Source organism: Lontra canadensis, unplaced genomic scaffold (assembly GCF_010015895.1).
Source record: "Lontra canadensis isolate GAN:19392208 unplaced genomic scaffold, GSC_riverotter_1.0 scaffold31, whole genome shotgun sequence".
NCBI classification, from domain to species: domain Eukaryota; kingdom Metazoa; phylum Chordata; class Mammalia; order Carnivora; family Mustelidae; genus Lontra; species Lontra canadensis.
In genome coordinates, this window is record NW_022631025.1 from 11209069 (window position 1) to 11223964 (window position 14896).

The window sequence follows — 14896 nt, forward strand, 5'->3', positions numbered from 1 at the left end:
ATCTCATGGCAACTTTCAATTATAATACAATGGGGTGTTGTTAACTATAGTCTCCAAGCTGTACATTAGATCCCTGGAATTCATTTGTCTTATAGTTGAAAGTTTATACCCTTTGGCTAACATCTCTCATTTTTCCCACCCTTCAGCCCCAAATATTTTGGGGCTCCTCCAAAACACACTTTTATATCTGGCTCCCTTTTCAAATATTAGTTGACCATATATGCATGTGTTTATTGCTTGGCTTTTGACTCTGTGATATGGACAATTTAACATTATTAACACTTGGAATCCATGAACATGGGATATCTTTGCATTTATTTGTGTCTTCTTCAATTTCTTTAATCAATGTCTTACAGTTTTTGCTTTAGAGATCTCTTACTTCTTGGTGAAAATTATCTCTAAGTATTTTATAGCTTTAGATGCTCTTGTAAATAGGACTGTCTTATTCTCTTTTCAGATTGTTCATTGTTAGTGTATAGACATGCAACTGCTTTTTTGTATGTTGATTTTGTATCGTTAAACTCTACTGGGTTCTTTTATTAGTTTTAACAGTTTTGTTTTTGGTTTTTGTTTTGTTTGTTTTTTGTTTTTGTTTTTGTTTTTTTGGTCAAGTCTTTAGGATTTTCTGTATACAAAACCATGTTATCAGCAAAGACAATTTTACTTCTTCCTTTCCAAACTGGGTGCCTTTTGGCCTGCCTCTCTATTGAGATGATATGAGTTTTGTCTTTCATTCTATTAATGTGATGTGCATTTATTGATTTGCATATATTGAACCATCCTTGCATTTAGGGATGGAATCCCATTTGGTCATGGTGCATGATCTTTTTAAGTGCTGGTGAATTTCAATTGCTAGTATTTTGTTGAGAATTTTTGGACCTATGTTCATCAGGGATATTGGCCTATAGTTTTATTTTCTTGTAGTGTCCTTATCTTGTTTTAGTGTCAGTATATTGCTGGCCTCCTAAAATAAGTTTGGGAGTGTTGCCTCCTCTTCAAGTTTTTTGAAAAATTGGACAAGAATTGGGGTTAATTCTTTAAATATTTGGTAGAATTCACCTGTGAAGCCACCTACTCCTAGGCTTTTCTTTGTCAGGAAATTTTTGATTACTGATTCCATCTCCTTACTTATTATTGGTCTGTTCAAATTTTTCTGTTTCTTCATGATTCAGATTTGATCAGTTGCATGTTTCTAGGAATTTATCCACTTCTCCATGGCTCATTATCAATGTTTTGGTGGGGACAGGAACTGAGATTTCCTATGCTATCATTTCAGTCTATTATTCTTACTGAAAGTCTCACTATGCAGAACCAAGAAAAATCTGCAGAGAAAACAGAAACCTGGATCCGCTCTGACAAACTGTTTTCTAGTTCCAGCAGCAAGGAGATAGAACCAGTGCAGTAGTATCACCTAACACCCTCTGCTGGCTGGGGAGAGGTCAACAAGCTCCATCTCATTAGAGCTGTGGGTGGTGGGACAGGGAAGCACTGATAAACGAGGGGAAGAATAACCTCTAAGACAGAAGTATTGGTTCAGTACTAGCTTTCTTCTTTCTTAGGAGTTTTGTGACCTTAAATAAACCAATTTACTTCTTAGCCTCAGTTTTCTTATCTATAAAATGGAGGAAAACAATACCTCTCTTTCTTTTAATATTCCAAGTAAAAGTTTATCAACCTTGATCAAGAATTCTTACATATTTAATATTGCTTCTAATGTATCATAGGAATTACTTCCCCAAAATATTAATCAAGGCTGGATTGAAAGAGTATATGGGAAATGTAGTAATGTTGTTTATATAAGTATAAACCACATTATAGTCTACTGGAGATCCAAAGGGATTTGCCTTTATGGCAAAAGAACAAGCAGCAAAAGGTATTCAGGCAGGTCCAGAACCTTCGGGAAGAAAGTTTTTCTTAACCTTCTTGAATTGTACTCTCCAAGCGTCCTGTACCCTCTTGAAGTTTCCAACATCTGCTGTTTAAACTTCTTTGGATTTTAGTGCCTATCAGCTCAGAGCCAAAGTACTTAGCTCACTGAATACTACAAACAACTTCCTAAATAGTAGTTTTTCTTTATGATCACTCCTTGGTATTCCTAGTAAATGAAGTAGCAAATTATTACAAAATAATACAAATAATATTTTGTGGTAACTCCAAACAAGGGGTATTTTACAGTTTATTCCACTATAGAGGAAAGGGAATGAATGTCATAGCTCTGAGGATAACAAGATGGTGTGGGATAGTTGATCAGTCTCCTTTGATGCTTTGAGTTAAATCAATTGTCCTCTGCTGATTGCCTCAAATGCCTTCTGGGCTTACAGCATAAACTGGATTCTAATTTTCAGAGCCTTGTTGGGTTTGTGTAAGAATCTGAGAACGTTAGCTTTTGGTGTGATCCCATAACTTTCTGCTTTAGATGCTGACAACTGAGCAGTTAAAACAAGCGGAATCTTAGTGGCTTGGCGTTGTTGTCTACAGGTCTAAGGGAGCATCTTTGAAAAATGATCCATGCATTTGGAAGGGAGGGAAGAGACTCACAGGCATGTGTGGGGCAGGAGAAGGCAAAACGAAAAAACACAGAGAAAATAAAAAGTGCCTTAGCTTGGCCCTACCGTATTGTACAATTCCTCTAGTCTGGAGATGGTGAGAAAACGGTGCATGCTTACTCCATTCTCTATGAGTAATTTCACAAAATCCACTCTGTCCAGAACTAGGGCATCCAACATGGCTTGCTCCAAAGACCCCACCTGCAAATCAAGTCACTGAGTTAGTCTGCCCCAGGCTCTAGGGATGCAGTTCCTTGGTGTTCACCTGAACAGTTTAGAATGGATGCCTTTGACATCTGGTAAACCTTCAGCACATCCAAGAACATGTGAACAAGACTGTTCCCAACTCCACTTTTGGCACAGCCATAATCTCTCTTGTGTTTTGGGATCTGTCTTTGCAAACAGAATTCAAACTTTTCTAGTTCCAAAGCTATTTCCTCTCTGACTCTTTTTCTCTTCTGGGTCCCGAGAAGACACATGATATACAAGAATTTCCCGTGTATTCTCTGAACAAACTTCCTGTAATGCTAGTGAAGCACCAAAGTGGCTGCTTTGCTGTCCTCATTTTCATCTTCCTGAGGCTCTGAATTAGACCCCCGGCTACCTTGAAAAGAGGGACCCTAGCGAACAGATCAGAACGTAGGCCTTTCTTTATTTTAACTGTTAGACTACCTTGCTTCTGTCTCACTCATTTCCGTGCAGAGACTTAGCAACTATTCAGGTCCTTGAGTCTGTCTACCAGGGTTTTATTCAATAATTTCACAAAAACCTCCTGGTGTCCAGACTCCTTGACAAATCTTACCACGCTAGCAATCCACTAGTGGCACTAAATAAAGACAGGGGCTTCACCGCCAGGCAGCAGCTCTCTGGGGGCAAGACAGGGTTAAAGAAGACCCATCCGTGGGGGGTATTGCCGTTCAGTTATTCCAGCATTAAAGTCAAATCTCAGACTGCTGGCTGCCTCCTCGGGATCCAGACACCAACCACCCAATAGCCAATTTTCCAAGTTTTTATTTTTGGTAGTGTCCGTTGAGGGAAACGAACCAAGAACAGTTACATAAAGCTTTGGTTGCCTCTGAGTGGTGCTCGGGAATAGGGAGGACCTGTGCTCAGCCACCAGGACCAGATGGCACCTGCACGGGGGAGCTTGCTAATCCTGCGTCCGGAGGTGTGACCGAGCCATACACTGTAACATGGGGCGCCGCCGCTCCGGAGCAGCACCTCAGAGACAACAAGAAACCAACTGCTAGTTCCATGCCTTCTGTCATTTTAATGAACACGTTTTGGCCTTATATGTTTTCTCGGATGAATGGAAGAAATGGCATTATTTGCAGCTGAAGGTTGCCATCAGAGTCCCCCCACCCCGCACCGAGATGGGAACTGTCTGGAATGTTTGCAGCTGTGCTTTGTCGCGTCGTCCACCAGGTGGCAGTGTTTTCCTAAATATGAGAAAGGGGCGGAGCCTGAGGATGGCCGCGAGGGAGGGAACATTTGCATCCTAGAGAACAGGCTGCAGTTTCTCTGAGCGGCTCCTAAGCAAATACCGTTGCCCAAGCAAGTGGGCTTTGCAGGGGTGGTGACATATACTCTACCGGCCACTGCTGCCCATAAATAAAGATCTGGCTGCGAGCGATGTCCACTCTGTTCCAGGCTAGAGCTAAGCTCAGCTGGTCGGGGGCCGAGGCATTTGCTCCTGTGCAGACAAGGAAGAGAAAAGAGTGGGAGAGAGAAAGCAATGATCAGTTATCATACCAAGAAGACCTGCTCCACGACTCTCTCATCAACCGCCCTCTTCCGGAACAGTAGACTCGGCTGGACAACAGGGTTGTCATATGGGGCACTATGGGCATTTCGGGGCAGCGGATTCTTTCTGGTGGGGACTGTCCTGCACATGGTAGGTAATTGAGCAGCATCTCTGCATCCAACCCAGTAGATGCCCATGACACCTGCACCCCAGTCATGACAATCCAGAATGTCTCCAGACATTGCCAGATGCCTCCGGGTGGCAGGAAAGAGACAAAATCAGCTCACTGAAGACCACTGCTCAACACCCTTGCTAGTCTGCGTGTGGCCCATGGAGCCGAAGCAGCAGCACCCGGGCACCTGCTAGAAATGCAGACCCTCAGGTCCCACCCTAGGTCTCTTAAATGAGAACCTATATTTTAACAAGGTCTCAGATGACTCATGCACACATTCAGGTTTGGGAAGCAGTGCTCTGTAACTTGTGTCTCTTTTGGTGGCTGATCGCTGGTGTGAATGAAGCATTATTCTGATTGTATGTTGCACAGGGCTACAACGAATGGGCCAACTTTGCCACTCTACTGAAATAAAGTGAAAATCTTTTAAGAGAAAGGCAAACAAGTGGCTTAGGTTTTCTTTGATTGGTGGGTAGAAGCCACTGAAATAAACCTTCAGTTTCCCATTATTCTCCAGACTCCGTGGCTAGATGGGTGCAGTCCACCAGTGGCTATTTACATCTAAGTTCATTAAAATTAAAACAAAACTTTTAATGCTTCAGTCACACTAGCCACTTTTCAAATGCTCAGGAGCCAGATGTGGCTGGTGGTCTTTGGATTGGAGAGTGCAGATTCAAAATAGCTCCACCATCCCCGAAAGTTCTGCTGGAACAGGGCTGGTCTGGATCAATGCAGCTGCCAAGCGGCTGGGTGTGAGGCTGAGAACAGCAGGTGGGAGAACCCTGGGCTACAGTCAGCAGACCGGAGTCTGCCATTTTACAGCTGTGTGACTTTGGTCCTCTCTGTACCACTATTCTATCACCTTGTGAAATGGGAATAATAAGAATGATCCTACTTACTGGCTGGGATGGGAGACTGGAATGAGATCATATATGTGAATTCATATGTGAGCAGGGTTTTTGCAGTTAACAGCCTTGGTACCCTGACCAGGACCCTTCCCTAAATATGTGTCTGACCTCATGCTGCTAGTGGTCCCACTAGCAGGGCCGCAGGGTTCAGAGACCGCACTCTTGCCTCAGAGGTTTTGGACATCCGCTACGTGCTAGACAACATATTAGGCACTTGGCACATACTATTGTAGGTAATGTCCCAAATAATCCTGGGAAAAGGGTCTTCTTGTCTCTGTTTGACAGATGAAGATACTGAGGTTCAGAGAGGTTAAAAAGCAAATAGCTACTAACAGAAGGTGAACAGAAAAAGCACTTATCATGCCAGAGGTGAGATTGGGCCCCAGTGAGTTTTCCTTTGTTTTACTTCTGGTGATTCTGATGAGGGAAGGAGGGCTAGCAAATGTTAGTATGGCCCATTTTTCTGGATTCTTCAGCAGTGGAGGCTCGAAGCAATGAGCTGCAGATAGGGTTGCTGGTGAGGAAACAGGGGTTCTCAAAGTCTGCTGCCCATTAGAATCATGGGGGATGTTTTAAAACATCCCTATGCCCAGGATGCACCCCCAAAACAACCACATCCCCTTGCTTGGGCTGGGAGCCAGGTTCTGATAGTTTGAAACATCTCCAGGCATTTTCAACGTGCCCCTGAGCTTGGGAAGCAGTGCGCTGTGTGATTCTGTCTGCTGCCTCCCCTCACCTCTTCCCTCCTCTTCATTCTGAGATAGTGAAGTTAAGAATCAGGTGAGCAAAATGTTCTCTAGACAGCACGTCTCAAATTTGAGCAAGGGATAACCTAGAGAGATGGGCCCTACCTCCTGAGCATCAGATTTAGTGGGTCCCCGTGGGACCCAAGTCTCTGCATTTCTGGTCTCCCAGGCGGTGCTGGTAAAAGGAGGATCCAGAGACCTTCATTTGAATAACAAAGGCCCTAGAGCCTGGTGGGCCACTTACTCTTCCCAGGGTAAAGGGTGTTTTGATTCTGGTGTCTACACATGAATGGGTTCAGTATAAACCACATACTTGTAGTAAATTAATGTTTGGGATGATGAGCATTAATTCAGTTTCCACAGGGATTTTTCAATTAAAAATTATTTATCACCTCAGGTGATAACATCAGAAACTGCAAACTAACACCCAGAGTAACTGGTGGAAACAAGTGATAAGTAGAAACGTGTCGAAGTGTACCGTCACAACATCTTCCTAGGAACATCGCCAAAGGCAAGGGAAGCAAGGGCAAAAATGAACTATTGGGATTTCATCAAGATCAAAAGCTTTTGCACAGCAAAGGAAACAGTCAACAAAACCAAAAGACAACTGACAGAATGGGAGAAGATATTTGCAAACGACATATCCGATAAAGGGCTAGTGTCCAGAATCTATAAAGAACTTAGCAAACTCAACACCCAAAGAACAAATAATCCAATCAAGAAATGGGCAGAAGACATGAACAGACATTTCTGCAAAGAAGACATCCAGATGGCCAACAGACACATGAAAAAGTGCTCCATATCACTCGGCATCAGGGAAATACAAATCAAAACCACAATGAGATACCACCTCACACCAGTCAGAATGGCTAAAATTAACAAGTCAGGAAATGACAGATGCTGGCGAGGATGCGGAGAAAGGGGAACCCTCCTACACTGTTGGTGGGAATGCAAGCTGGTGCAACCACTCTGGAAAACAGCATGGAGGTTCCTCAAAATGTTGAAAATAGAACTACCCTATGACCCAGCAATTGCACTACTGGGTATTTACCCTAAAGATACAAACGTAGTGATCCGAAGGGGGCACGTGCACCCGAATGTTTATAGCAGCAATGTCTACAATAGCCAAACTATGGAAAGAACCTAGATGTCCATCAACAGACGAATGGATAAAGAAGATGTGGTATATATACACAATGGAATACTATGCAGCCATCAAAAGAAATGAAATCTTGCCATTTGCGACGACGTGGATGGAACTAGAGGGTATCATGCTTAGCGAAATAAGTCAATCAGAGAAAGACAACTATCATATGATCTCCCTGATATGAGGGAGAGGAGATGCAACATGGGGGGTTAATGGGGTAGGAGAAGAGTAAATGAAACAAGTTGGGATTGGGAGGGAGACAAACCATAAGTGACTCTTAATCTCACAAAACAAACTGAGGGGTGCTGGGGGGAGGGGGGTTGGGAGAGGGGGGGTGGGATTATGGACATTGGGTAGGGTATGTGCTATGGTGAGTGCTGTGAAGTGTGTAAACCTGGAGATTCACAGACCTGTACCCCTGGGGAAAAAAATATATGTTTATAAAAAATAAAATTAAAAAAAAAAAGTGTACTTGGGAGGAAAGAAATGGCAGGCTTACTGCGGATGCATCTGGAAAGGTAGCACTTAATCCTTTGCTCCCTTGGTCCTTGTGGACCTGCTGTAATGGTCTAATCATTCCCTTTCCATTTGTATGACACAAATTTGTATGTCACCCCGTCAATGGTAGCAGCACAAGTCTGAACAAGAACACAGGAGGAAGCAGCTCTTGGGGTCAATGTGAGCTACCTGAATGTAATCACGTAAGTGTCAAGGGAAATCACAAAGCCAATGAGTCTTGACTTTTCAAAAATTGAAAATACATCACTCCAAAGAGATCCTGGTGACAGTCTGGATCCGAGGTTCTCAACTTGGGTGACCAACCATCCCAGCTGCCCAGGAGTCAGGCTGTTAGCACTGAAATTTACACATCCTTGGAGACCTGCCAGTACTGGTCAGCCTATGCCGCACTGTAGCTGCATGCTGGAATTGCCCGGAGACCTTGAAGTAGACTCATGCTTGGAAGCCATCCCAGAGATTCTGGTTTCATTGGTCCTGGGCACTGCAGTTTTTAAAAGCTCCCCAAGAACTTTTAAGAACAAGAGGTCCTCAACCTTGTCTTGACATTCGAATCATGGAGACAAGGGGAAGAACCTTGAGTCTAGATGGTATATATTCATTCACTTACTCCCCTGGTTATTCACTTATTTCCACATTAAACAAATCCAGATTTCATGCCTTCTCTTAGGGCAGGCACTATGCCAGTCTGAGGACCAAGGCGAGGAAGGCAGAGTCCATTGTCTGGAGAGCTTCCATTCTAGAGGAAGAGCTAGGTCTGTAAGTAACTGCATCATCTCGGGCAGTCATTCATTTATCTGCTTGACAGACACTGAATACCGTCTATGGCAGGAACTACTTGAACATTGACCATCCATCCAATGGGGTGGGAGACCGCTAAGGTCACTCTGCACAGGGCTTACTACTTACTTCTACCCATGGAGGGGGCAGCACTCAGAAAGTAAAGGAAAAAACAAACAGAGGTACTGTGTACTTTCTGAGAGTGTGAATGCTGTGAGGGAGCAGAGTCATTCCCAGGAGATGTGGGACCTGTGTCTGGGGACACTGTGAGTCACTCCAAGTCAATGTGGCAGCACCATCCTGGCTCCCTGGTCTCTCATGAAGCCCTTGGATAACCTCATAGATACAAGTGTGGGTGTCCTTTGGGGCATCTGGTTGGCCCTGGGAGGGAAAGAGAGGGTTAGATAAAGGCCCTGAAATGGGGTTGGGGATCCATGAGGATCCTGGTCTGGGCTAAGGATACACCATCCATATGACACTGTGGCCTTGGCTGATGCCAGACCCCAGCTGGGCATGGAGAAGGCCTTTTAAAGTGCTGACTTCATGGTGGTTCCGTTGACGACCCAGATGGGAGTGGAGCTGTTGTGTTAGGATGAATTGACAGGAGACCTCCCTGAGAGTGACACTTGAACTGGGATCTAAATTATGAGGAAAAGCCACCATGTGAAGAAGTGGGTAGGGGGCGGGAGTGGGGGGAACATTCCAGAAAGAGGGAACATCAGATACAAAGCCCCTGATGTGGGAATGAATGCAAGTCGGTATAAGACATTTAAAAAAAAAATAAGAGTTTTAATATTTCCTCTTTCTGCAGGAGGTCAGGGAAACTTTAAGTGCATAGATAATGGTTTTCAGGGAAGGATTACTTCACTAGACAAATGAGATGAAGAAAGACATTGTAGCAAAAAGGAACAGCCCAAGCAAGGATTGGGAGAGTTAAATACCTGCGAGTTTAGGAAATTCACGGGAAGACATTGAGGGAGCATCAGAAGCAAAAAAAGATGAAACCAAAATGGAAGGACTTCTATATGATATTGGAGGAGTTTCCCTTTATTCTGAAGACGTGGGCAAACTGCCAGAGCACCTGGTTTCAGAAATAATGTCAGATGCATGTCTTGGAAAAATCCCTTTGGCAGCTGTGTGGAGGGTACATTGGAAGGGACACTGGACTGGAGCAATAAGGAACATTTTGCTGTATTGTAGGAAAGGGATAATGACTGGCAGGAGCAGCTGGGATGGAGGGATATTTAGAAAGCAAAAATTAGCTTTGGGTAAGAGATTTAAAGTAGGGCACAAGAGAAGTCAGAAGTGGTCTCCTAACCCTAGCTTGGGAGCCCAGGTACATAATGACCAACTGAGATTGGCAATTCAAGATAAAAACAGGCTTTTGGGGGAACAGCAAAATGGTGTCCTTGAACATAGTGAGCCTAAAAATGCCTGAGGTATAACCATCCAGGTCGGAATGACCAGAGGCCATTGGATATGGAGATGCGGGGCAGAGGAAGGGTGAGTGTGGAGACAGGGATTTGGAAAACATTAGCATGAAGGTGAGAGGAAGAGAGCAGAGAATGGATCACTGGATAAATGGATATTTAAAAGCTGTGAAAGTAAGGCAAATCTTTAGAAAGCAGTCACACACGAACACATAGAGAAAACAGGGAGATGGGAAGAAAACCTGGAGATCAGGGTGACCTAACCTTTGGGAAGAGAGACTTTTAAGAAAGAGGGGATGGTCATTGGGTCAAAAGCTGCAAAGAGGGCAAGTAAAAAAGGTAGGCTTTCCTTTTTTTTTTTTTTTAAGATTATTTATTTTAGAAAGAGAGAGAGAGAGAGAGAGAGCTAGAGTGAGGTGGGGGGAAGGGGCAGATGGAGAGGGAGAGAGAGAATCTCAAGCAGGTTCCACATCTAGCAAAGAGCCCGGGGTGCTGGGGCTAGATCCCAGGACCCCAAGATCATGACCTGAGCCAAAATCAAGAGTTGGATGCTCAACCACCTGAGCCATCCAGGTACCCCGATTGGCTTTCCTTCTTTACAACTCTTTTTACTACAAGGGACCAGGTTATGAATCTATTCGTTTATTACTTACTTCCTTCTCTGAAGTGTAAACCTCAAGGGGCCAGGGCATTGTCCACTTTACTCACTGTTGTGTTCTGAGAGTTCGGAACAGTGCTTGTAACATCATGGGTGCTCAATAACCATTTGTGGAACGAATGAATGAACCTCCAAATGTGCGCTGGATTTAGCAATTAAGAAGTCTGGCCATGTTAGTGCGTGCACCTTTAGGAGAGTGTGAGAACAGAAGCATATCTGTAATCTCTTTCCCCCAGAAAAATGCAGTCTAATAAGAATGGAGGTGGTGAGACGCCTGGGTGGCTCAGTCAGTTGAGCATCTGCCTTAGGCTCAGGTCATGATCCCAGGGTCTTGGGATCAAGCCCCACATTGGGTTCCTTGCCCAGTAGGGAGCCTGCCTCTCCCTCTGCCTGCTGTTCCCTCTGCTTGTGCTCTCTCTCTCTGTCAAATAAATAAAAAAAATCTTTAAAAAAGAAAAAAAGAATGGAGGTGGGATGGGATAAAGGGAGAGCTAGGACAAGTCTTCAAATCACTCTATCAAAGAACAAAGTGGTTAAGTGCTATAGAAGCGACACGCGTAAGCCCAGAAGGCTTCCTTGTCAGCTGTGTCACTTTGAGGAGGAAATAAGACTTTGATTCTAGCAGGAAAGGATGGTGGAGATTTGAACACATGGACTGGACTGTGTGGTAAGCTGAACGATGCCCCTGCCCCTCAAAGTTGTGCATGTCCTGATCATGGGAACCAGGGAAGATGTTCCTTCATATGGCGGAGGGACTTTGTAAATGCAATTAAGAATTTTGAGACGAGGAGGTTATACTGGCTTATCTGGTGGGTTCAATGCGATGTAATTACAGGGGTCCTTATGAGAGGGAGACAAGGGATTCAAAGCAGTCCTAGGACATGTGAAGATGAAGGCATCAGTTGGAACAAGACAAGCAAAGAGCCACAAGTCAAGGATTGTGAACAGCCTCCGGCAGCTGAAAAAGGCAAAGAAGTGATTCTCCCCTGAAGCTTTCAGAAGGAACATAACCTTGCTGATACCTTAATTTTAGACTTCTATCCTCAAAAATTATAAGAGAATGAATTTTTTTGTTTTAAGGTACTAAGTTTGAGGGAATTTGTTATAATAGAAGAAAACACTATTAGCCAATAACAATACTATTGAAGGTAAAACATCAAGATAAGAAGGTAAAATGGAGTTGAGAAAGCAGGAGTATTTTACACGTTGGCTTTGGGGCAGAGCAGAATTCTCAAACTTTAATATGCATATGACTCATCTGGGAATCTCTTTTTTTTTTTAATTTTTTAAAATTTTTTATAAACATATATTTGTATCCCCAGAGGTACAGGTCTGTGAATCGCCAGGTTTACACACTTCACAGCACTCACCATAGCACATACCCTCCCCAATGTCCATAATCCCAACCCCCCTCTCCCAACCCCCCTCCCCCCATCAACCCTCAGTTTGTTTTGTGAGATTAAGAGTCACTTATGGTTTGTCTCCCTCCCAATCCCAACTTGTTTCATTTACTCTTCTCCTACCCCCTTAACCACCCATGTTGCATCTCCTCTCCCTCATATCAGGGAGATCATATGATAGTTGTCTTTCTCCGATTGACTTATTTCGCTAAGCATGATACCCTCTAGTTCCATCCATGTCATCGCAAATGGCAAGATTTCATTTCTTTTGATGGCTGCATAGTATTCCATTGTGTATATATACCACATCTTTATCCATTCATCTGTTGATGGACATCTAGGTTCTTTCCATAGTTTGGCTATTGTAGACAATGCTGCTATAAACATTCGGGTGCACGTGCCCCTTCGGATCACTACGTTTGTATCTTTAGGGTAAATACCCAGTAGTGCAATTGCTGGGTCATAGGGTAGTTCATCTGGGAATCTTGCTTAAATGGCGACTCTGATTCAGTTGGTCTGGGGTGGGACTCCTAATCCTAACTCTTTAGGCAGCACTCATTACTTCCATGAGCAATGATTGATCTTCTGCCTGTGCTCTTTCTCCCTTTTCTCTCCTCTACCTTTAGATTTTAGAATATACCATTATATTTTTAGTGTTTTACTGGGTTCTGGTAAATATGCTCACATTTCCATTACTAATATTTGAATTGTCCATCTTAAATTATATTCCTATTTTAGGAGGCAGAATGTGTAGATGTTATAAAGAGTCAAAGAGCCTATCCCACCTCTACCTCCATCCTTCCTCCTCTTAATTTATTTTTGTTGTTGTGTTATTTCTACCTTGGAAGGCAGGAAATACTTAAATTCCTTCCTGTTACTCAAAGTCTGTTTTTGTTTTTATCTTAGTTCTGTTAGATTCTAGCATCAATGCTTACAATTGGTAATTTTGTCAGAATGTACCCAAGTGTCTCTTGGTCAGTAGGCTGCATCTTCTCTAGTAGGTTTTCTGAGAGGAACTCGTGGGAACAATATTGTCTGAGTTCTAGAATGTTCTAAACTGCTTTTTTTTTTTTTAAAGTAGTCTTCAGGGTTGAATGACATTGGCTCAATTTAAAATCTCTATTATCTCCTGGCATTGACTGTTACTGTAAGAAGGTTTGTAGCCAACCTGATTTTTTAATCTCATGAAAGACTTGATCATTTTGCATGGGGGCCCAAAGGAGTTTTTATTTTTCTTGGAGGTTCAGTAACTTCATCAGGAATTTTCTAGGTGTTGAGGATTCTGAATCAGTTCAACCTGGCACAGGTGGCCCTTTCAATATGTAGATCGAAGTTTCAAAATGTGTTCGATGAAAAAATTCTTAAATTGTGTGTTATCTGTTACTTTGTCTTCTTCTTTGGAGACGCCAGTTCTGCTTATGTTGGATCTCCATTTTCAGTCTTCTGTAATTTCTCCTTAATCCTAATGAACTCTTTATTTCTTTTTCATTTCATTTCTATCCACTTTCCTCATTTCTATCCTCTGTGTCCCGCACTAGGTTTTTCACCATGCGTATCTGACCTTGCACCCGGTCTCAGGTCTGCAATTTTGTGCCGACTTCATTTCCCCCTCAACTTCATTCCTAAGCGCTATGCACATTTCATCCCCTCCTGCTGCCTCACCTAATCTTACCCGGATTTTGGCATTCCAACTTGGAAGTATTACTTCATGGATAAAGTGCTTCACTGAGATTTAATTTTTTTTAAAGTTCATGGTAAAATATTTATTCATAATGTTCATCTGTTCTCTGGAAACATTTTTATATTCTTCTGCGCATACATTTTGCCCTTTTGTTATTTTTTAAAGAATGCATCTATATGCTAATTGCTTTTTTATTATTTATCATCTAGTGAGCTGGGCCCAGGGTAGCATTCCAGTCTAGTTATTATTCACGACTGGAAGGCTTTCTTCTCAGCTCCCACAAAGAAAACCTCCTTGCTGCAAGTAGGACTTCTCTGCATAATTCTATATGCAGCTTACTGCCTCTATTTCTAGGTATAAATTTGAGGTCAGGGGTTGCCACAGAACTCACTCTTGTTCTCACACATGCTGTTCCAGGCAAAGGAGAGAACATTGTACCTTAGGCCATCCTGGCATCTAGGAATTTCATTTTGGGGCTTTCTGAGGATTGCCGCTGCTAGCTCCTCTCTCCTCAGCTTTTACTCTTTCCTCCCACAGAGCTCTTGCATTTACAGATATTTTGGAATATTTCCCAGTGTTGACCAAAAATAGAGTTTGCCTGCTTTTTCTCTTCCCTTTCCATTATTGCTTTTTGAAGCTTTCTAGAGAAGAAATGTTCTCTATTTGTGATGAATTTGTGTTGCCATGCTTGCCCTGGACATCCTGAAGGATTCTGTAGGTAGAAGAGTGTTTTTGACCAGATCTTTTCATTAGTAGTGTTCCTCTAATTGAAGTATTGAGAATGCAGAGGGGTATGCCAGTAAGAAGCAGGAAGATCTGGTAAGAAGTCACTGCAGTTAACCAGGTCAAATGTCCTGAAGGGGCTAATGGTGCTGAACCAGGAGGGAAAAGAAGGGATAGATGTATGAGATACTGTGGTGGCAAAAATGCCCCAAATTAGTAAGAATTTGCTTGAACAAAGGGAGGGAAAATGTGATGGAGGTTTTGAGCCTGGAGAATTCCGCAGATAGGGGCTGTATGAACACAACTAGGAAAATCAGGTAGAAATCAACTTTTTGGGGAAAGATGATTTGTTTTTGTTTTTTAATATATGTTTATTTACTTATTTATTTTTAAAAAAAGATTTTATTTCTTTATTTGACGGATAGAGAGAGCAAGAGAGGGAACA

General features: G+C 42.9%; 1 protein-coding gene across 17 annotated transcripts in view; it reads right to left on the minus strand.

The window, feature by feature from the left end:
- The window catches only part of LOC116873011 (transient receptor potential cation channel subfamily M member 3), a 484792-nt gene that overhangs the window by 88000 nt on the left and 381896 nt on the right, over positions 1–14896 (minus strand). For 10 of the 17 annotated variants that reach the window (XM_032866611.1, XM_032866609.1, XM_032866616.1 and 7 more), the window contains 2 exons: positions 4139–4239; positions 2613–2747 (listed from right to left, as the gene is read on the minus strand). In XM_032866611.1, coding sequence (XP_032722502.1) covers positions 2613–2747; positions 4139–4239 — 236 coding nt within the window. The remainder of the gene's footprint in view (positions 1–2612; positions 2748–4138; positions 4240–14896) is intronic. The other 7 variants (XM_032866614.1, XM_032866613.1, XM_032866612.1 and 4 more) reach the window with 1 other exon arrangement.